Source organism: Manis pentadactyla, chromosome 10, assembly GCF_030020395.1.
Source record: "Manis pentadactyla isolate mManPen7 chromosome 10, mManPen7.hap1, whole genome shotgun sequence".
NCBI classification, from domain to species: domain Eukaryota; kingdom Metazoa; phylum Chordata; class Mammalia; order Pholidota; family Manidae; genus Manis; species Manis pentadactyla.
Window position 1 is genome coordinate 115,229,820 of NC_080028.1, and position 21,601 is coordinate 115,251,420.

Below are 21,601 nucleotides of genomic sequence, written 5' to 3' on the forward strand. Positions count from 1 at the left end.
AAGGAGGAAAGGCTAAGGTTTTCCAGAATGAAGGAAGAAAGGAAGCATTTGGGTAGTTGGGGAGCCATCTCCAGCTCTCGAGGCCCTTGTGGCTAAGAGTGTGGTCCAAAGACAGGCAAGCCATTAGCATTAGCTGGGAGCTTATAAGGAATGTGGAATCTTTGGTGCTTCCCCAGACCCACCGAATCAGAACCTCTGGTAACGAGACCCCCAGGTATTCCATCTCAAATTGATTTATGATAGGGGGCTTGTCCTAGCTGTGAGTAAATCTGCTGAGACTCTTCCGCTTAAAACTGCAGATTCTCAGGACTCACACCCACCTGGGCGCTGCATTTTTAGCCAATAAACCACCTGATTTTTAGGGCAGTTGTTTGGCAACTGCTGCATTAACCTTAAACCACTGATGGAAGCTCTGCACTTCCTCTTCAAATGTATTTCTATTAAACAAGGAAGAAAGCTTTTGAGAAAAAAACCTTAATTGCAGTGTTAGTAGGCATTAAGGGGAGGATCTGAATTTATGTGTAAAGCCTTTTATAGGCTCATTTGCATTAATCATGCATACCTGGAATCCATCCTAAAGCTGGATGATAACAGAGATGCCAGAGAAGGCAGTATCTAAACACTGTCATTTAGTTTTCCTTTTCCTTTCTGTATTTTATATTTGATTTTTTTTTTTTTTGGAAACATTTTGTTTTTCAGCCGTGCTATCAAGACTAATCAGGACCTTCTCCCAGAAACTCCATGGACACACATTTTCTACAATGATTTTTGGGGGACTCTTCTAACCCACAGTGGCAGCCACAAGTCCTACCGGCCACTCTGCACTCTGTCCTTCCGCCTGAACCATGCCGTCGGCGGGCTGAATCCCTGGAGCTACCACCTCGTCAATGTCCTGCTGCACGCGGCCGTCACCGGCCTCTTCACGAGCTTCTCCAAGATCCTGCTTGGGGACGGATGCTGGACCTTCGTGGCCGGCTTGCTGTTCGCCTCTCACCCCATTCACACGGAGGCAGTGGCAGGGATCGTGGGACGGGCCGATGTCGGGGCCAGTCTCTTCTTTCTCCTGTCCTTGCTCTGCTACGTTAAACACTGCTCCACGAGAGGCTGCTCCGCCAGCACTTGGGGCTGGTTCCTGGGGACGGGACTGTGCGCAGGATGCAGTATGTTGTGGAAGGAACAAGGAGTGACTGTTCTCGCAGTTTCGGCCGTTTATGATGTCTTTGTCTTTCACAGGCTGAAAATGAAACAGATCTTACCTACCATTTACAAAGTAAGTGATTGTGGGCACGGGAGCATTGGGTTACTGCGTAATCTTGCTTGGTGCTTTCTCACCATTTAAAGCGAATTTGTTTCTCTTCAAAGAGAATTTAAAATAAGTTAGCGTTTTGATCTTCGGTGAGTGGAAGCGCCCTTTTTGACCTTTTCCTACTAATAACGGGTTTCAGTCTCGGATGGTTTTATTTTTCAGGTTTCTTGTTTTCATGATTTCAAAGGGAGTAGAAGGACAGTTTTGCCTTGTAAAGATTATACATCCTTCCTATATATTTTTATTTATTCTTTATTTCTGCCCAAATTCTCTATAATCTAGTAAATTACCTGTAATGCATATTTGTAAATATATCACCACTGATAATAGAGCTAGATGTTAGACTCTATAGAAGGGAAATCCTCTGCCATTTGTTAATATTACTTTTCCTGATCTGACTTTGGAAAACAACCTTTCTTTGCAGTATGCTGGAAACTCAAATAATTAAGCAATGAATCATATTCACCTTTTCATTGTAGGTATAAGGAGTCAAAACAGAAAGTGGTTATTGTAAGTTTTGCCCTGAGGCCAATTAAGAACTTTGCCTCACGGCTTAGTACTTGTTCTTCTGTCTTCCCTTAGCGGTTTCAAATGCAATGTTGTTTGAAGGTCACAGAAGCACTTTCAGATCCCATGCAGTTTAGAACTGAGCCGTTTCTGCTACAGTATTAAGGCATTGTGTGGACAGAGGCGTCCTGAGAAACTGCCTCCTTCCCATCTCCACATTTTCCCTCATTCACAATAAACTCCCCTTGGCCTGGACTTTAAGAATAAAGCCTGGACTTGGCCAGTGTTTGGAAATCTCAGCCATGTTATGGGTCCGTTCCTCCTTCCCTTTGGAAACGTAAGTGACGAATTAGGATTTTACCATGAGCAAGCTGTCAGGGTTTCTTATCTCTTCCCCCTTCATTTCCAATTTTACTTAAAATCAAATTGGGAAGATAATGAAGTAAAGACAAAAAGTGGAAAGAAGAAACACTTATTTATTATTTTTTTAATGACTATTTTTTTTTCACATAGTAGGTGGAGTAATTACTGCTGCGCTTCCTCTCTGCGGGAAAGCATAACCTTTTCAGCTAGAACTCAAGTACCAAGTTGCTAATGGAGTTCTTTGGATTTCAATTAAGTGTCGAAACTTCAAAAGAAAACTCTGGCTAGATAGTTTGATGCTTGAAAACAACATGGTTTGAAAGTTACGCACTTAATTTCAAATCATTTAAGTATTCTTTCAAGGAGATTTAGGGAGGAAAATCTTTTGTGTTCTTTTAAAACCATGTTATCAATAATAGCAAGTTTTCTTGTTTTACTGGAAATACAGATAGAATAGGTATAAATTGTGGTCCTTGTCCTATGGAGACTGAGATCTATTTGAGACTAGATTCTGGGTGTTTCAGCACCTTGCATCGATAGCCTGTGAAACATTGCGTTTTTTTTCTAGGAATTTGCATATTACCATGTCCTGAATTAGGAAATTATTTTGATGTGTCAATTCAAGACTTGCTTTTAAGACCTTTTGAAGTTCTCTTCTGAGAAATTTTCAGTTCTCCAGGCTTATTTGGAAAGATAAAGTTGCTGATAGAGCTCCTTCCTGTAAATATGTCTCATACAATATTTGGGACATACTTGTAATAGAAAGTGATCCTTTGTTTGACATGAAACTTTAACTGGGCTTCGTGTATTTTAATCTGGCAGCCTTACCCACGTAACTGCTGCTTGAGAAAATGAGAAATGCCACTGGGAAGGGAACTTTCAACAGTAGAGGGTGTGAAGTCCCCCATGCTCTGGGAAAGGACTTAATACTTTGAAGGTTCAGTGCCCTGAGATGTTTCCAGATGGAAACTTGCCCAGACTGTCTGGCAGCCACTGCTTGTGGGCAGGGGAAGTAGGGCAGCAAATCCCTCCATCTGATAGTTACTCTCTCAACTTAGCTCGCTCTCTTTCCTTCTCAGGTTTTGGGCCCATAAGCTTAATGAGGATGTTAGGGTAACAGATTTTATGGGTTTGTCAGGAACCATAGAGGCCATCTCTGCCAGTGCCCTCATTTCCCTCTGAAGTGTACAGAACCGGAGATGTGAAGGCCACCCAGATAATGGGAGAATCACTAGAACCAGGGTACATATTTGTGCCTGGTGATATTTTTACTGTGCTGTGAAGAGAAAACAGATGTAGTTAGATGACTGCACATAGAGAAGAAAATAATATGGGATTGCATGTTGACTCACACTGCCTGGGAACTTTGTGCTGGTTCAGGGACCTGTTTCTTCCTCTGGAGATGGAGGTAGTTAATGTCCCCTCCTAGAGATGTTGCGAAGATGATAGAAAATGGTGGCCTAGGTGTTCAGTGTGAGCTGGGTGCCCAGTATTTGGAAGGCACCTGATGCATAATAGTGGAAGGGAAAGAAGAAACAGCAATGAAAATAGTAATCCCTTCTCTTAGGAAAGAGAAGGCCAAAAAGACAAACTTCTAGTAGTCTTTAAATGTCCAGTGATTTGAAAGCCCAGTTAGGAATTGACTAAAGCTGAAGCATGAGTATTTAAGCAAAAACATTCACTTAGACTTGCATGACTTTGGGGCTTGTAAATGCTGGCGTGAATTACATGTGGAAGTTATAGAAAATTCTATATTCTACCTTTAAAATATATGGATTTCTGTTCTCCAGGGGGAGTTAGAAGGGACTCTAAAGGAAGTGGGTTAAAAGACTTCAGAAGGTCCTTTTCAACCTTAAAGGAATAATTATCTTAAATATCTAAACAATGAACTCTGAATCATATTTATCATGGTTTGCCAGATGAAATAAACTATCCTGCTCTATTAAAACATAACATATATAAGCAGAAACCTCCAGTGCACAAATGCTTAACTCCATTATGCAAACTAGAGGACTGGCCAAATACTCAAAACCTAAAAATGGTGGTCCTCTCAAAGCTGGGAACCATGTAGAGGACCAGAGGAGCAATCTGTCTGTTCAGTAATCTTTTTCTCCTAGCAATCACACTCAGGTGCTTTTTCCCAGTGTTGGTGATTTGGGTTCTGTAGTTCCCATCCGTCCTGGCCCCCAAACTCAGATGTGAACCAGGGCCAGCAGAAGGGACTGAGGTAAACTAGAGGTTATGAACTACTGTTAGTACGCCTCTGCATCCCATTATTTTAGTAGGAAAACCCAGGTTTCAGTTTGGTAGGGTTTCTGATTTTTCTAAGACAAGCATCTGGGTTTTTCTATGACATCTCCTGTTATTTAATATTGGTTGCTAATTTAAAAACAAACCCAGTCTGTGCCAGACAATCCTTGGGATGGCTAAATTTGGCCAGAATTCTTGGCTGCCATTTTTTGACTTCTGAGAGGCATACAAATGATGCACATGTCCATATTATGTATTAGGCTTTTGCAGTTCTGTAAACGAGGTATGAAAGTTTTATTCATTTTTTTCCTTTGGTGAAGTATGTGAAAAATAGCAAGTAGTTGACATACCACAGATATTTTATTTAGTGTTTAAAAAACATGTATGGTGTTGTATCTGTGAGGCAGTGTTATGAATATGCTAAAAATGTTAACATATTTATTTGATACATGCTATTGAGCAAGTAATCTGACTTATGAAATAATGTGGTTGAATATGACATGAAATAATATGGTTGTCAATAGGAAGCTTTGTAAGAAAATACTAAACAAAATCTTCAGAAATGTGAATGAATAAAATTAGTGTTCCTAACTATTTTAAACAAAACTTTCAAATACTCCTAGTTCTTAGCTTCAACATTCTCTTTAATGTGTTTCCTACATTATCCTTGGTATCTAGGAAACCATCTGGCACATAGTAGGTGCTCAGTATATTATTGAATTCACACTTGCTTAATATTTTCCTTTGAAAATTATGTGCCTGAAATGTTCAAGTGAAATCCTATACTCTCTCCTTTATACAATGAAGATTTCATTCCTACTCAGTGGGGTCTGGAAGGTGGGATTGGAAAAATGTCAGAAAATTATGTCAGAAAAATATAAAAAAACTAAGTTTTCTTGACCTCTCACCAAATGATTGTTTTAGCCTTCCTTAGATGACTTTCACTTACTTAGTTTTATGTGGTCAAAGTTAAGGAGGGGAAAAAACCCTTGAATACACTTCAACTAGTCTTGCAAATAAATGCTAGACTTTTATCTGCCCACAAAATATTTTACAAGTCCCCCATGACCCCAGGAGGTACATGGGTAATAAAATCAGCAAAGCAGCATTTTTCTTACTTACCCAGGATCAGTTATTGGTTGCCTAGTGGCTATTTGCTGTGCTTATTTAACATCTGTTAACTGTTTTAATGTGGAAACATCTTTCTGCCCTTTATCAGCCTCATAATCACTTACTCAGTTACAGGTGGAAAAAAAGGAAATCTGAAAGCCAGTGTAATAATTCTAACAATAGCCCAAGATGATTTGGAAAAATGAAGCCCTTTGAGTTTGATCTCTTAATAATTTCTCTAAAGATGACTACCTTTGTTTTACTGTTCTTGCTTCCAAGATGTGCATTATCTGGACAGCTTCCTTTTTTTTTTAATTAAATTTTGTGGCTCTATTTCATGTAAACAAGATAAAGAGACCATATTATTGGAGAGGAAAATGAGAGGCATTACCACTTTGAAAAACAAGTCATCTCTGTGTAGAAAGAACTTTGTTATTTTAATGCTAAGCAGCATGAGAACTATGGAGGTTGCCTGTAGAGAAAGGAGTTCACCTTTGTCTTGCGTATTACTTAAGCTTAGTTGTACATCAGGATGTAGCAATCAGCTCCAAACTCACACACAATTCCATATTTCCAAGTCACTTAGAAGAAACAGAGTTTATGGTGAGAATGCTTCTGAAGGTGTGGACTTAGGTTCCACGGAAAGTTTTTGGTTCATCACTGTTGGAACATTAGAGATACTAAACATCGTGCTTCTGCATATCTGACTGTTCTGTGTGACTTCCCGTATAGAGAGGAGGATGAAAAGCAGATGCATAGCCTACAGGTATTTGCACGTTGAATCTGCATGTGCTTTTTAATTTGCTTAGCTGCTGGGGGTGACATTGGTGGGATCTGTTATCACTGATGGCCTGTCTCTTTTCTTTCTAGACTGGGTTGTGGTTTTACTCAAGATGTGACTCTCCTGTCGAGGGCACTGAACGAAATGTTTGCTGCTTCTGATTCTCTTCAATCACATCTGTGCCACTTTACTTCAAGCAGTGTTTCCACTTCCTTATTTTCTTTCCCTTTGTTTGCCTTACACTTGACTTTGTGAGAATGCAGATAACAGCAAGATACTCGGATTCTGATCACAGTATTTCCTAGCATTATTGAAAATGGAGGGCTATTTGTCATGCACTTACAAATGAATTTGGATTTGCTCCCAATAAACTTTGTTGTAACGTTTAATGTGCATGACCTGCAGTGCTTTAAAGCTCTGAACAGCTTGCCAACACTGTGAACCAGATAATACTGCGAGTAAAGCCGAGGTTCAAAAATATTTTACAATTCAGAAAGTCAAAGATTAATAAGGTATTTCAATCCCACAGGTTGGCTTCTTTGCTTAGCTGATTTAAGAAATGTCTGTATTCTCGTTGCAGTTTAAGTTCAAGCTGAGTAATTTAAATCAAGTTGAGTGGTAATAGAAGCCGAGTGCCCTTGGAAGTTTCTGTAATGCTTGCGATAGACTGTTAATATTTGGAAATGTGGTCGATTCACAAATTATTGTTAAAAAAGGATCTATGTGCAAGGCACTGTATTAGGCCTTCTGGTGATTCAAACATGAACTGTCAAAATCCTGCCCTTAAGGACATTTGATAGCGGTAGGAAGCTGAAAACAGTGTATGTAAAGACAGAACTGAAATGCAAGCTGGAAAGTGGTGCCAACTGTAAGGGGGGCAGTGGGAGTGTGAGGGGAGTTTAGAGGAAGGAGAACTTACTTTCAGCCAAGGGGATCCGGAAGCACCTTCTGGAGTAGAGATATTTGAGCTGGGTTCTGAAGGATAGCTGATATAGGCATTTATAATTAGAGAAGCAGGGAAAAATGGAAGATAAGCATTACACAGAGGGAAATTCATAGCAAGTTACTAGAGACTCCTGAGCCCTCATTTGGGCAGATACATGGAGTGCATGAATTTATAGGGCAAATGAATGAGGAATGGCAGATTAGGACAGTTAGTGTGTATAATGGTGGTCAATGATGTTGAGAGGCAGTGCGTGGTTTTTAAATGTGCTAACACTTCTGGTCCATGGGAGAAGCCGGGGAATGTACAGGCTAGCTCCATTTTGCTGCTTGTGGGAACTGACTTCTCTGTCCTTCCCCTAAACCTAGAGAAGATCCTTTTGGTGATGAAACTAAAGATTCAGGAGTGAAGTTATATCTCATTCAGTGAGTGTGTCTCTTATCAGTATTTATCTTGTTCTTTAGCATTAAAAAAAAAAGTTACTTTCTGAAGACTAATACTATTTTACTTTTGATTTTAATCTGACGTATTATTATGTAGTCCTAATGAAAAAACAAACAAACAAAAACGGAATCTTTAAGGGCTTTCTTCTGTGTGTTCTTCCAGTATTGCTGAATGATATTAAAACATTACCCTGAATGGCCACAAGCACAAAATCCTTCTTCGTTTTGCACTCTTTCATGCAGGAAGGCAGAAACATTTTTAGAAAGAGTCTTTTTGCAATACAGAATAAAATGCTCTATCAGCACTGAATTTAAACCAGTTAACTCAGTACACCCGTCAGTGAAAATGACACGCAAATTGGACCTTGTGATGAATAAATAATGAGTCTCATTGAAATCATCTATGCTGTTCTCATAACACTGTCTGGGATGTATATTACATCACTCGGCTCAATTTTTGATAACCTGCTGCATAAAAGGCATCAGAGTAACTGCTGCCAATCTTGATTATCAGGTTACTCATGTTCTACTTCAGTACTGTCAGTTCTACAGAAAACTGTATGGTTTACACAAATTTGAAATCAATTTTCATTGCCTAGAAGTGCAATTCTTCTTGTCTTAAATATCTGGTACAATAGAAATGCTAGTTTTAGTGTTTATTTTTCAAATGGAATGCAAGCTATAGGAAGCCAGATTCCAGGAGTGCATTGGAGATTTCTTGAAAGGCATGGACAGGATGGGAGGTGAGGTGGATAAAACTGAATATTAAATCAGTGCATTGGTAGTTACAATGTTTATGAAAGGTAAATACTATGGCAAGGTTGCATAGTGTGCTAACTTTTATTTTTTACATCTGGTGTCATACCTATTGATCACAGTATTCCTTTCTTCAAAAGGATAATAGAAAAACAAAAGGGAAGAACAGTACCTTTTGATGCCCAAGTCTGTGATGACTGGGGCTTGGAAGGTCGATGTGCCCTTGTTCTCTGGATTTGTCTTTACAACTCTGCGGCACCCAGATGGCTCCTGTATGCTCTGTTGATCTGATTATCACTCTTGCATCAAGTGAAATAGCATGAATTCAGAATTTAATACATGTTTCCTCAGTAATTATGGCCTTGATTAGTGAAGTCAGTGTTTCCATTCCAGAGGACACTTTGTTTCTCCACATGTTTATTCATTTAATTTCAGATCAGATAAAATGCAAAAATCATAATATTTCTCTTTGATATGATAGGGGAACATGCAACGCTTGGGTTTTGGTATGCGATTTTCGTTTTGTAAATAATTAATGTAAGATTCAAAGAAAGCAGTAGGGACCAACAGAAAAATAAAGGACATTTAAAAACAAATGAGTTGTTATTAGTAAGTGAAGAAATGGAAAGTGTAGCTAGAATTTAATGTTTCTGTTAAAATATTGCTGAACATAACTGCATACCAAGTATATTTAATAGTCCTTGATTATATGCAATATCACTTGTTTAAAAGTAATTAAATTTTAAAAATTTAAAAGAAAAAGCCTTAGTATTTTAATTTTGGGAATTTTGAGTTGTACCTGCTTGCAGTACCAACCCAGCCTTTTGAAGGCATTGTCTTAATTCTTAATATATACACCCTGAGTGCACTACTCCATGAAAGGGTTTGTATGAGAGTGTGTTCCATCAGAATATACTGCATGAATGCATGCTTGTACAACATATTCAGATTATACATGAATGGTTTGAGTGTATTTCCATAACCTCTATGAAATGAAAAACTCCAAATTACACAGAACTTTTATTTTTCCTAATTTGAGGATTCAGGAAAAAAATTTTCAGTTTGTTCCACTGACTGTGGCCTCTTCTTGAGATGTCATGACATCATGGTGTGATAGAAAGTTAAATCTATTTCATACTGTATAAAAACAACAGCTGTTAACTTTGAATTACCATTTGGTGTTTGGTTCATCTTCTCATGCATACGCGCAAGTGAGGCTGTTGTGGAAAGGCCATAGGCCTGGAGCCTGCAGATTTAGATTTAAATTATTGTGACCTTGGCAAAATCACTTAACATCTTGAACATCAGTTACATGGTTTGTAGAACAGAAATACAATATCTGTCTTGCAGGGTTGCAGGGTTGTTGTTAGGTATGAATATAGGAAATGTATACTCTTCAGCCAAGTTCCTTCCCTGTAGTTGATATCATCGTGGTCATCAGTATTTCTCTGCATTTCCACAGCATTTCAGTAGTAGTGAACTTTTGGTCTGTCATTTTATAGAGCACCCATTTAGTGTGGCTGTGTCTTGCCTGATGGGATGCAGGGCGAAATGTCAATCAACAAAAAATAGTCCTTGCTATCCTGTTAAAGAATATTGAGAAAAAAAATCTTTCCCAAGGATAATTCTTACAAAAAAACACAATTTAACATTAATCTTTTTTTAAAATTGATTGACAGCATACATCTATATATCTATGTCTATATCTCTATATATGTTGTTAACCATAAAAACGAAAGTTATTTTACCAGCAAAAATGGGTTTAGTCAAGAATAGCAGATAATTGCAATCTTGGATGTGCAAGCTACAACAAAACCATCGGCTGTTGGGAGAACAGAGGAGAGGACCTCTCTTTTATAGAGGAAAGAGCCCAATTGGAAGGGTTATTTTAAGCAAAAAAAGTCCACTGAAGGAAACTGGGGTTCCCATGAATGGTGGCTTCTCACTGGCTGGGTAGTGAGAGTCTCCCATTTGCTGGGCCTTTGAGGCAGGCAGAAGCCTCTCCTCCTGCCAGCCCGTACAGGTAACTAAACAGTTTGACTGGGCGTCTCTTCTGCTCTGGGATTTAGGAAGAGTGGTGGGCGTGAGAGCTTCCCCTGCTGTGAGGTTTGTGAGGTTTCATGTCACACTTTTATACACTGATTTTTTCTGCTTCAGGCTCAGGATGGCGCTGTTGCTTATGTATCCGAGAGTGGAAGGGAGATGGGCTTTCTTTCCTGTTCTCTCCTCTTTGCCTTGTTTCCTACCTCTTTCCTTTCAGCGGGTTGACGTTACTTCAGTAGCTGCAATAGCTTGCAGTGTTCGTCAGATTCTTTGGAGGAGGAGAAAGCACTGTTACCACCTAAAGGTGAATGTAATCTCTCTCCCCCTCCTATTTTTCCCCAGCCTGGAAGGCAGTATTGCAGTGGCTTCCAGAATCTGTTATAACAAACCTTTTCAAGGAAACGCTGAGGCTGGTTTTTATTGTTCAACAGTTTAGTTTCCCTCCCCACCTCCTGGGGAGAGAATAGAAGGCAAGAAGTTTGTTTTGAAATTATTACTATTTTCTGGCTGCCAAAGATCTTATAAAATATTTTGGATGTCTTTAGGAGCATTCAGACCAAATGATTTTTACAGAAACCTATATCCTAGCAACTTTGGCTTGCTGAGACAAGTCTGTAGGTGAAACTAGCTTTGATTTTAGAAAATCGGTATTTAAGAGTCTGATTTAATTGACAGGGTAGGTGGGTGGATGGTGACGGTTTAAAGATTTCAGGATCCATTTTTGGGTTTAACTGGAATGACTATCAGCCTCTCATGGGGCAACTTTTAAATCAGAGATTGTAGTGATAACGGGGTACTTGTTCATGGAGTCGAAGAATGAACTTCGCAAAAGCTCAAGGTAGGCAAGCAGGAGAAAAGGTTTTTATTCAGAGAAAGGAAAGTGCAGAACTCGCAGAGCATGCCGGGAGGGGTACGGCTGCCGCTTACGGACTCAGGTCTGGGGGTTTTGTGCCTGTTGCATCGGTGAGGGAGAGAAGCTGTTTGTTGTCGATAGGTTTACTCCAGAACGCTAGCTATGTTTTCACCGATCACAGTAAAGGTCACTTTTATTTTAAACTCATATGTCTACATGACTATGCTCAGCAGACTGTTCCCTATCACTGCGCTTGGGTGGACTTCCCCTGTACATTGTTTCAACCGCAAGCATCCTGTTCTCCTTCACATTCCTGAAGCCTCAGCGAGGTTCTGCCCTTCTACGTGGGCCTGTATCCCACCCACTCCAACTGGACAGGGGCTGCCCCCGTCACTTCCCTGTCTCAGTAGCACAACACTGGCAGCTACTAGATAATCTTTTGGTCTGTGTCTTGTGTCTGAGGCAGTGCGAGGGAGCTGGTAGGTAGCAGGAAAGAAGCTCCTTTTCAGAAGCTATCCCTGTGATTTTGATGAATAGCTGGCTTTGGGACCCACTCATGGACGTTGAGAATCTGATGGCCCCATCCAATATCATTCGACATTATAAAATTTTCGTAAAAACACAGGATGTTGTGGCTGGAGAGAAATAGAAACTATTTATTTGCTACCCCATCTCTTTTCCTGAGTTTGAGGCTCACAGAAATCATGCACAGGCTTAGTTGAGAGCAGAGACAACACTATGCCAGGCCTCCCCCCTCCAGATCTAATGCCTTATCGCTTCTCTGCCTTGAACTTACAAAAACCTGTTACTATGAAAATAATTTTTTTATTTGCCATTTAAGATTAGGGACTAGGAAGAGCCTTCTGTACCCATCTCTCGAGTGCATCACTAGTAAGATTCTGCCCTTCCTGTATCACCCTGAGTTCTCCTTTGCTATGTAAATAATTCCAGATTACCTTTTGAAATCGAGGTTTTTATTTTTGTTTTGTTGTTTCCCTCCTCCAGGGCCCTCCTTTTCCTGTCCCTGGGCCCACTAACTAGTGTCAGTCAGGGGCTTAAGTATTCGCATGTTGTCCTCCTCCTCCAGCTTGATTTAAAGCAACATTCAAATGGAATATTTACTTTAGTAGCTACCAGAAACTTAACACAAAGAGATTAAAATCGAGGTTCATTTTTCTTCCTAATTTGGTTAATTTCCTTTCCCAACAAAGTATTGCTGTTTGAAATAGGTCACCTCTCAATGGAATGATCTTCTCTTTAAGGATGCTGAACCAGGGATAGGTCTGTAAGTGGATAATTAATAAATCCTGGACCAGCTTTTTCTCATTACCCTCTTTCAGCTCTCCACGGCACCACTGCATAGTCTTGGGAGTGTTGTCATGCAGCTGCATTGGGGTGTGGGTGGGGTCTCCCTGTGCACCAGGTGAAACCTCAGCCTGGAGGGTGGTGGAGTTCTTGACCCTGATGGAGAAAGAATTCATGAGCAGGTTGGATGGGTGTAGGTAAGGAAGGGATTCATTAAAGCAAAAGTAGTAGTGAATGACAGCAGCCATACAGGCAGCAGCGCGCAAGGAAGAGCAGAGAGGGAGGAAAGGAAAGCTCATTGAACTCCTGCTGGGCATAGGGAAAATCCCTTGCCAAGTCCTGAAGCCAGGGCCACCTGGCGTCCAATATCCACTTGAATCTGCATGGCATGGGAACTAAGCCCCTACCACTTCAGGATTTGGAGGAACCACAGATCACTGGATGGAGTGAGATTATATTCTTAGAACGTCCCAACACAAAGGAAGGCTACTGAAGAGCATGACTGTGCAGCTGCAGTCCCACATGGGTCACCTAGGTGAAGGGAACTTGCAAGCCCAAATCAGGGATCTCAGTAGCCCTTCCCTACTTGTCTGAAATAGAACAGAGAGACATGCTTACGTCTAGAAAATTGAATAAAATAGCAAAGTAACAAAGATGCTTACCCCTGGGACAAGGGGTCTCTTATTGACCTCCCAAGAGGCTTGGAAGAGCACAGAGACCAAACCCAGTAAGCTGAGCAGTGAGAAGGCTTTACTGAAGGCCAAGTACACACTCAAAGAAAGGGGAGTGAGGGCAGCCTCAGAGAGGAGGCATGCTGAAAACCTTAGGATTCCGTCTTTAAAGATTTCAAGAATGGGCCAAAGGGCGAGGGGGGAGCGTAGGCTTGACCCGTAGTCTCATAATGTCTGTCTCCAGTGAGAGACTTTATGTTATTATCCAGTCAGTCCTCTAGATATTCTGTAAGATAAACTTAACTCAAGGGATTTCTTGATCCTGTTCTTCTCCAAGATAGTGGTTATCCTCAACCAGTGGGAAATGCCATTTAGGACTGCTTGCCCTGCCTTGAGGTAGGGTAGATTATTGGCTCATTACCATAAAATATGTTAGGAATCTTATCTCCTAGCTCACTGGTTTTTTAAATGCAATCTTAGCCTTTTAAAGATGGAGTCCCTTATACTATTTATATCTTGGCATTTTTCATCATAAGGAGGAAAAATAAATCATGATACTTATCCCACATCCCTGCTCTACCTCAGGAGCAAGGAAAATTGCAGGCATTAGCAGAAGACACAACAACTGGGTGTATAGTCATTCACCCTGGTTCTTGAAATTCCAAGAATTGTGATGAGATTTCTGAAAATGCCCCTACTAGTATCTTCAAGACATTTGAGATTTATTTTGACCATCAGTATGATTTAAGTATCACATTGTTAAGTGAATATTCAAATGGTTGACAATCTTAATGTCAAAAGTGAGGATGACTCCAAAAAGGAACATATTTTAGAGGTAAAATAGCAAGAAAGGAGAAAATGTAGAAGAGCCAATTGAAAAATGGGCCGGGTAAATGAGAGAAGGGCTGGATTTAAGTTGTCAAAGCAGCCACCTAAAGTTTCTGGTCCTTGGACAAGATAATTTATAGTCTTTGATTCTCTTGCATTCTGCAGTATAATCTTCTCTATGGCTGTGCCAACTTCCATATTGTTCAGAGGAAGAGAAATCAGCCATTTGAATTCATTACCCTTCATTTGCATATACACAGCTGGTGGTAATAATGACAACCACCATTTATCAAGGCTTACTGTGTGCTAGCAAAGTGTCTTTGTGTTATTTTGTTTGATTCTATGAGAGTAGGTATTTCCTCGCTTATAGATAAGGAAACTGAGATTTGTAGAAGTGAAATAATTTATCCAAGATAATACACAGTGGAGTAGGAATCTAATTCCAGATATCTGACTTCAAAGCTCATGGCCTTCCCTTTATACTGTTTTTACACAAGCTTAGGTAAAATAGAAAAACCAAACAGTATTATGAAAAAAACAACCATTCCTTCATATAACTTGGCTTTGTGGCCAATGCTGTTTATGTACAATAGTTTAAAATGCAAATTATCTGCACTTCATCTGCAACAGTTAGTTTTATGGATACTAAAACACAAGGGTGGATGTTATCCCCGCCCCTAGGAAGTACAGGACTTGTATGCACTAATTCTATCACTAAGTGCTGATAGGATTCCATATAAAGTGCTGCTGAGGCTTGTGTGTGACAGCTGAGCCTGGTGGGGAGGAGGCAGAGAGAGTGACTGGAAAGTAGTGGCATCTATATAGGTCAGCTCATCCAGGATTTTGTTTCGTTTTGTTTTTTTGATTGTTTTAGACTTTAAAACCTTTTCATGCTGGTACATTTCATTTCGGTCCATTTTTTTCCTCCTCAATGCCTGTTATGTGAGAAGAAATTTGCTAGATGCTCATTTTTTAATTGTTTGATAAATAGGGGCCGAGTGTCTTGCAGGTATGAGGTACTATTCCAGATGCTAAGGATAAAGTGATGAAGAAAACAGAATTCTTTTTCATGTGGAATTTGCATTTGTTTCCTAACTGAACTGTCACAGTAACCCTTGTGGGGTCACTGTGTGTAGCCCATTTTATAGGAGGTTGAGTGAACTCCCACCAGTTGATCAGCATGAAGTGATACTGGATTGCAACCCAAAGCTGCTTTGATTCCAGTCGGCATATCCAGTACAGATTACTGTTTCTCAGTTGAATTCCTTCAGGTAAACAGTGGCCTGATCATATACGGTATATTAATGAGTAGTAGTAGTAGTAGGGTGTGTGTATGTGTGTGTGTTTTTAGTGAGTTCAGAAAATAACTTGAGACCAAAGACCGGATACTCATTTTCTTTTGAATCCCTCTGCACCAGAAGAGAAACAGACATGAGATCTTGGTATTCGGAACTTGGTCATCAACATAGCATTAGTCCGGGAGGGCATATCACGTTTCCCATGATCTTGCCTTACATTGTACAGATTTAAAAGAGAGGCATTGTGCATATAGCCTTCAAGGTCAAACAGGTGAGATTTGCTTCTTAAGTTCCTGTCAACTTCCTCTACCTTGGCAATGTATGCTATTTTTCAGAAGCACGCAAAAAATAATTATCTGGAGTCAGTTTACATTGAAGCATTTGGTTCAGTTCTGAATTTCATATTGCTGCATCATTGCTAATAAACCATATTAACTTATTTATGTGTCCTTGACAGACAGTGCATTCCTAATGGCTTTATAAGGGAAAAGATGTGTCTGTGCCATAAAGATTGCTTTATAATTCATATTAAAAAACTCCTTTTCCTGAAAATTGCCTTAAAAATAGAAAACAGCTTAGAATAGCAAGCAATGTTGTGATACCAAGGAATGCCTGTGTGTCCTAGTGGGTCATAAATTGTACAGGATGTCAGGTCTTGTCTGATGTAGATTATAAAGACTTCTTGTAATCTAAGCTTTTCTCTATATAAAAAAGGGCTATAAGTTATCAAATTCAATACTCAAGCCCTTGAGACCAGATGTGATTCTGATTAAAAAAAAAATTATGCAAAGGTGATAGGGTACATAAACTCTGTATAATGTAATGCCCCTAACATGGCAGCATTTCAAAGTAAATTTTTAGTATTTCTGAAGGGAAATATATGAATATTTGTAATGAATGGAATAGATGAAGATGATAAATAGCCTCATGTCAGTTCAGGTCAGGCTTTTATGTTTGTTACTTTTTTTAAACAGTTTTATTGAGATATAATTCCCATATCATAAAATTGACCCATTTAAAGTGTACAGTTGATTGGTTTTGAGTGTGTTCACTGAATTTCTGTGATGATCACTGTAATCCTAATTCCAGATTTTGAAATTAGGGTTAGGGGAGTTTGGACCTGTAGGTACCATTTTTCAGACTTAGGTTTTATTTTTTTACTTTTCAAGTTTAAGAGAATCTGTAGAAAAAAGTTTTGACCTCAAACCATGTGGGTCAGTAAACCTGGTTAAATTCCTACAGAGACCCCTGAATGTTTTCACTGGTGCCTTTAATATGCTTGCCTGTCTCATTCACTGTTTAACAGATTGGTAGTGGAGTTTGGGTAATCAGGATATCTTCTTTGGGTTTGTGTTTGGGTCAAAATGCTTGGATCCTTACTTTGTTTTTTCAGAACTGATAAATTGTAGGCCCCTGCATCAATGTGATTTTCTGGAGTAGGAATCTGATGTCAGTATTTGATTGCTTTCTTGGCTGTGTGTTTGGTACATGCAGCCCTTGATTCTACAATGAGTAACAGTGATTTTTTAGTGTAAATATGATCTGGGTACTTCTTATTCTTTTCTATACTTTTGTTTTGTCTCTTGGTGTGTTACACGTGACTTGCAGAAGTAATTAGGTTCTATCTAAGTACATATAATTGACTTGTTTTTAGCTTTGACTAGGAGTTTTATAGAAATGTAAAGGTGGTTGTAAAATCTAGGATAAGCCCAATTTCCATTCCCTTACTTTTTGATAGAAGAAAACATATTTTTAGACATATTAAATATATTTAAAATGAAGCTGAATTTGGAGTATTTCTTTACGCCCTTAAAGAAATGGCCATCCTAAAATATGCCCAAGCTTACTTCCTAGAGGCAAATTCACTTCTGAGCAATTTTAAAAGAGCAGTAACATAAAGTTAATTAGGGTAGAATGATTCTATAAAAATTTAATGTGCCATTAAGACATTTGCTGATTTACATCAGGTTTATATAAAGGTTGTTTGAACCTACACCTTTGCATCCAGCTGGTAGCCTTTTTCTAGGTTAATTACACGAGAGCCTTTGAAAAATGTTAGGCATTGGAGAGAAGTTGTGATTTCAAAAATAAAGGGAACATGCTGTGAAAAGTATGGCCGTGTGGCATAATGACATAAATCTTGCAGTTCTAATCAGGAGGCTTGCATTCTCACACAGTTTCTGCCAATACCTCATTGTGTAATTGTGGACAAGTCATTTAACCTCTCCAGGGGTTATTTTCCTAATATGGGAGTTTCTGGAGATGCTTTAAGATCCAAATTACATCATTATTTTTAGTCATAATTAAAAAGAAATTTATGGCTAATCTTTTATTTTTGTAAAATTACAATTTCCTTGTCTTTGAAATAATCTGGAAAGATTATTGTGCAGATATTAAATTCTTGATTCATTCCCAGAAACAAAAGATCAAAAGTACCAAAGTACTTACAATAATGTTTTTTGAGAATGAGGTATTTACTGCAAACTGATGTGGGCCGTATGTTTTGCTTCACCTTTCAGAGGAATCTTTCTTAATAAAATATCTCTGTATCTCCCTTTTTATCATGATTGGTTGAAGTTATCTTTTTCATTGTCTTTTAAACTTAAATACAGTTAACTCTTCACTTTCTGGATTCGATGGTCTCAGGAGTCTATACTACTTCATTCTCTGTTCTCATCTACATGATTATTTCATTATGTCATCTTACATTAGCTGTGCTGTCATTCAGGCATGTAATTGGAAATGGGCTTTGGTCCTGTTTTCTGCAAGATAGTATCATGTTTTCCTTAAATACCAAAATGAATTTGCTGTTCTCCATAGGGAAATTTTTTAAAAAAAGAAAAAGAAACTAGAATAATATTGAATGTCAGAGAGTGATCTTGAGTGAGAACTCACCATACTTTATTCTCTTATCTCAAAGGCTGGTAAACATTTAGCATAAAGGCCTGGATGGTAAATGTTCTCTGCTTTGCAGGCCATGTGGACTCCATGACAGCTTCTACTCTGCTGACCTACTATAAATGAATGGGTGTAGCTGTGTCCTAGTAAAACTTCATCTAAAAAACAGGCAGGCACCAGATTTGGCTCCCCAGGCTATATTTTGCTGCCTCTAGTAATTTAATTGATATACCCATGTATACTAAGCCATACAGGCTCTCCAAATTGAAGTTTAGGACAATATATTTATAGTAGTAGGAACCATTCAATTTCTTACAAGTTAAATTCATTCATTTTTACTTCTTGTACCCAGATCTTTAATGCTTCTCTCAGGAGAATATTACTCTTCTTTTTTTACAGTTGAGGAAACTTAGGTGGTATTTGGTCGAGGTGACCCAGAGAGCACAGGATGTTTACTCTGTTGCCCTGCTTTACATTCTGTCACAGTACTAGTGACCTCACTGAGCAGGTATGTGCAATCCTGTTTTGTGTGAGTAGGATGTCCTTTAACATGGAAGTTTGAAAGTAAATTCAAGTCCAAATTTAGCACTATGACTATTCTCTGGATACTGAATTCATTCAAAATAATCATACAAAGTAAACTTTGGTAACAATTCCCCCCCCAAAAGGAAGCCCAAGTAAGCAGAGGGTGGTTTCCAAGAATAACCAGTTCTAGAAGTTCAGAGCAGCTGTAAAAATACATCTTCAGTTGAAATTTAGCTTGTAATATAAGGGCATTTGAATTTTTCTTTCACTTCATCTTCCTTGATTTTTTTTTGCAAATTACATAGCTTTGTTGAGGATATTTATTTAGTGCTCTTAATATAAATGCCAAGCACGTCATCGTGAAGGAGAGCTGTCACTGGGGGAAAAAAAATAGGAGGTAAATACCAGTTTAAAAACATTTTTTTTCTTGGCCAGAGTTCATGGTGGTTATGGAATGATGGTGTGTTTCTTACTGTGTTTTCCCCCAAACCCGAGCAGATAGGACATGATTAGCATTGGCAGTGAGGTATTTACTGACTTCTGATATCTTGGTGGTCACTGTATTGGTGGTCTTAGCATAGTTTCATGGGGGGCAGCAGAAAGTTTGACAGGCACTGTTGCCTGCGGTAACAGCTGTCATCCTGTCTCTAAGAATGGGTCATTTTGTTCTGTCTGAATGCAGAGCACTTAGGGCGATCAAATACCATTAGAATTATTGGCTCAGGTTTTTAAAATCCTAGATAACTAAATCTGCAAAGATCAATGGGAAGTTGGTATCTTTCTTTTTTTTTTTTCCTCAAACTCATCTAGCCAAACTCTCAACTCCTTAATGTTCTATAAATAATTCTCATAAGAATTGTTTAATTGTTCTTTTTGTGTACAGCTTTCTATTTGGCCCTTTTCAAAACTGTTTCAGAATTTTTTGCAATGATTTGTAATATTTTTCTTCCCTTTCTTAATTAGGCAGCTGGTTTGCTAAGGAAATGCAGTGCCTGCTGCTTTAATAGGTACTTGATCTGAGAATTCTGATTTTACTTCTTTGTTCCTCAGTATATCTCAAATGTAGGGTGCTTTGAAGGGTACATGAGTTAATACCTAGAAATCTCTGAATGTCTAGTACATAGTAACTGCTCAATAAATGTAAGCCCGCTTTTTAGTTTTATGTGTTAAGATGGTGACTTTCTCTACAGATCGGCTAGTTTTAAAATGTGTACCATAACGATCATCTCTTTTGGTTGTTCCTATTTTATCTTCTTAGAAGTCAGAGTTCTTTAGAGGAATTGCAGTTAATTGACTACCCTGATACTATTATATAACATTGCAAGGATATCAGTCCATTTTTTTCTCATCAACCATTAAATTTTGTTCACTATACCACACTAAACTAGGCAGTGACTGTGTTTTTAACAAGGATATTTAGAAATGAGGTAAAAATAACTTCCTCCCTGGGACCACAGTCTTTAGTTACTGGGAAGTATGCAATTACATAGAAGTTTCTCAGATCCCACAATAGCATCCTTTTGAAGAAACTGACGATGCTGTTTCAAGAATATCCTGTCCATCATATCTGCAACCTTTCACATTTGTCTAGTGGTATATTGTTTCCAGATTTTCCTGATGCTTCAGATCCCCTCCTAAAGGTCTCAGAAAGTCAAGTGGGCTAAAGGCTTTATTTTTATAGCTGAGAATGCCCAGAAGTAGGTATTTCATAATTTTATTATTCAGATAATACTGCAAGTCTAGTGAGTAAACTCCTTGTTTTCTCCTCACTTCTTGTCTCTCTGCCTCTTTTTGTGTCTCTTCTTCTTTCCTGAAGGCATTGTACTTCTATTCTCCATTGGTTAAAAACAGCTCTAGGAAGTAGGAATTTGACCTGGCTGCATAGTGCAGGTATGTTTAAAATACAGTTGAATTTTTTTCCACAGAAAGGGTCAGACTTTATTTGCAACAGGGGCTTCAAATGTGTTGCCATCCTTTTAACATCCAATGTAGTGTCCACTGGAGAAAAAATCCAATCGTTAAAGAAGCTGTGAACCCCAGCATAAGTATATAAGTCAAGGAAATGAGCACCTGCAGTGTCACCTAGCCATGTAGACTTCAAAACAACCCCAGGGTTAAGAAGCCTCTGTGTATTGCCCTGTGACCAGCCTGTTTGTTGTCCATAGACCGGAGAATCCAGATGGGACTACTTGACCATTGTATTCAGGTGTTGATGTATCTACAGCCGCTCTCATGTACCATGCTCCAGTTCCCTTCTAGACTGCTGCGTTGGTTTATTGTTGTTTTGTTCTCCCACTCAGTTACTTGCTCAGTCATTCGTGTGTGCATGCGTCTGTCTAACACTGAATGCCTGCTCTCTGACAGTTGCTGGTCTAGTTGCTCTGGGCAGTATACTTCAGGAAACAGCTCCTTGCCATCTAGGCATCTGTATTTATCTGGGAGCAGTAAGCATCTTAAGAGTGTGATACTCATTAAGATAATTTATGCTTAGTGTCACTTTGGGCCTTAACAACTTCAGATTTGACCTTTATAGTATACTGTATCTTTCATATATGGTACAAGTTATTAAGACTAGAGAGCTTTGAGAAGACAGGGATTGATGTAGCCTGGAGAACCAGGGAAGTCTTTTGGAAGAACTAGAATTTAACCTGGAGGCGATGGAGCACATTTCAGATAATAACCACGTTAGGTTGACGGATGGGAATTTGGTTTATATCTAGA

The 21,601-nt window shown here is 39.0% G+C and overlaps 1 protein-coding gene across 4 annotated transcripts in view; it reads left to right on the top strand.

Moving 5' to 3' along the window:
* Positions 1-21,601, top strand: part of TMTC2 (transmembrane O-mannosyltransferase targeting cadherins 2) — a 402,329-nt gene that overhangs the window by 162,690 nt on the left and 218,038 nt on the right. For 3 of the 4 annotated variants that reach the window (XM_036890026.2, XM_036890024.2, XM_036890025.2), the window contains one exon: positions 700-1,270. The exons of the other annotated variant lie outside the window; for it this stretch is intronic. In XM_036890026.2, coding sequence (XP_036745921.1) covers positions 700-1,270 — 571 coding nt within the window. The remainder of the gene's footprint in view (positions 1-699; positions 1,271-21,601) is intronic. 4 annotated transcript variants of the gene reach the window in all.